This window comes from Solanum tuberosum, unplaced genomic scaffold (assembly GCF_000226075.1).
Source record: "Solanum tuberosum cultivar DM 1-3 516 R44 unplaced genomic scaffold, SolTub_3.0 contig03089, whole genome shotgun sequence".
NCBI classification, from domain to species: Eukaryota; Viridiplantae; Streptophyta; class Magnoliopsida; order Solanales; family Solanaceae; genus Solanum; species Solanum tuberosum.
Genome location: NW_006244024.1, coordinates 1 through 651, shown reverse-complemented (window position 1 = coordinate 651; position 651 = coordinate 1). Strand labels below are relative to the sequence as shown.

The 651-nt window shown below is 37.3% G+C and overlaps 1 protein-coding gene across 1 annotated transcript; it reads right to left on the bottom strand.

Moving 5' to 3' along the window:
• Nucleotides 1-6: 6 nt before the first annotated feature.
• Nucleotides 7-645, bottom strand: LOC102595118 (G-type lectin S-receptor-like serine/threonine-protein kinase At4g27290; the record flags this gene model as incomplete). The annotated part of the gene is made up of 3 exons (XM_006368080.1): nt 456-645; nt 226-376; nt 7-145 (listed from the first exon to the last, which is right to left on the bottom strand). Coding segments are annotated over exons 1-3 (379 nt in total), but the record flags the coding sequence as incomplete, so codon positions are not given.
• Nucleotides 646-651: the final 6 nt, after the last annotated feature.

The following is a 651-nucleotide window of genomic DNA, read 5'->3' as shown; positions in this document are numbered from 1 at the left end:
CCATACTCGGCCTATCTTCTGGACACTGCTGCACACATAATAGACTTACATGGGCTGATCTTTGAACTTCAGACTGATTGCATGACTGCCTTAGTTGTGCATCTATTACTTCCATAACCCTGCTTTCTTTGAAGAGGATCCAGACCTGAATATTTGATATTATGCAGTTAGATGCTATAAGTTTTATATTACTTAACATATAAAATAGACAAGAAGTGCTCTTACATGTCCTAGAAGATTATGGTTATGGTCTGGATGGAAGAACCCTCTATTTCTCTTCCTGCTTAAAATCTCTAGAACAAGAACTCCAAAGCTAAATACATCTGATTTCACTGAAAATTTTCCTTCTCCTGCATACTCCGGAGACATGTAGCCACTGTCGGATAATGTCAAATAAACAAAGTAAGTATCTTTTTAGTATACTGCAAATAGTTCATTGGTTTGAAGATTATTACTATGTCCCAACAACTCTTTTTGTCATGGCTCCAGTCTCATTTCCTCCGAAACTTCTTGCCATGCCAAAATCAGATATCTTCGGGTTCATATCAGTGTCTAGCAAAACATTGCTAGGTTTAAGATCTCTGTGGATTATCCGCAATCTTGAGTCTTGATGTAGATAGAGAAGTCCGCGAGCAATTCCATTAATAATAT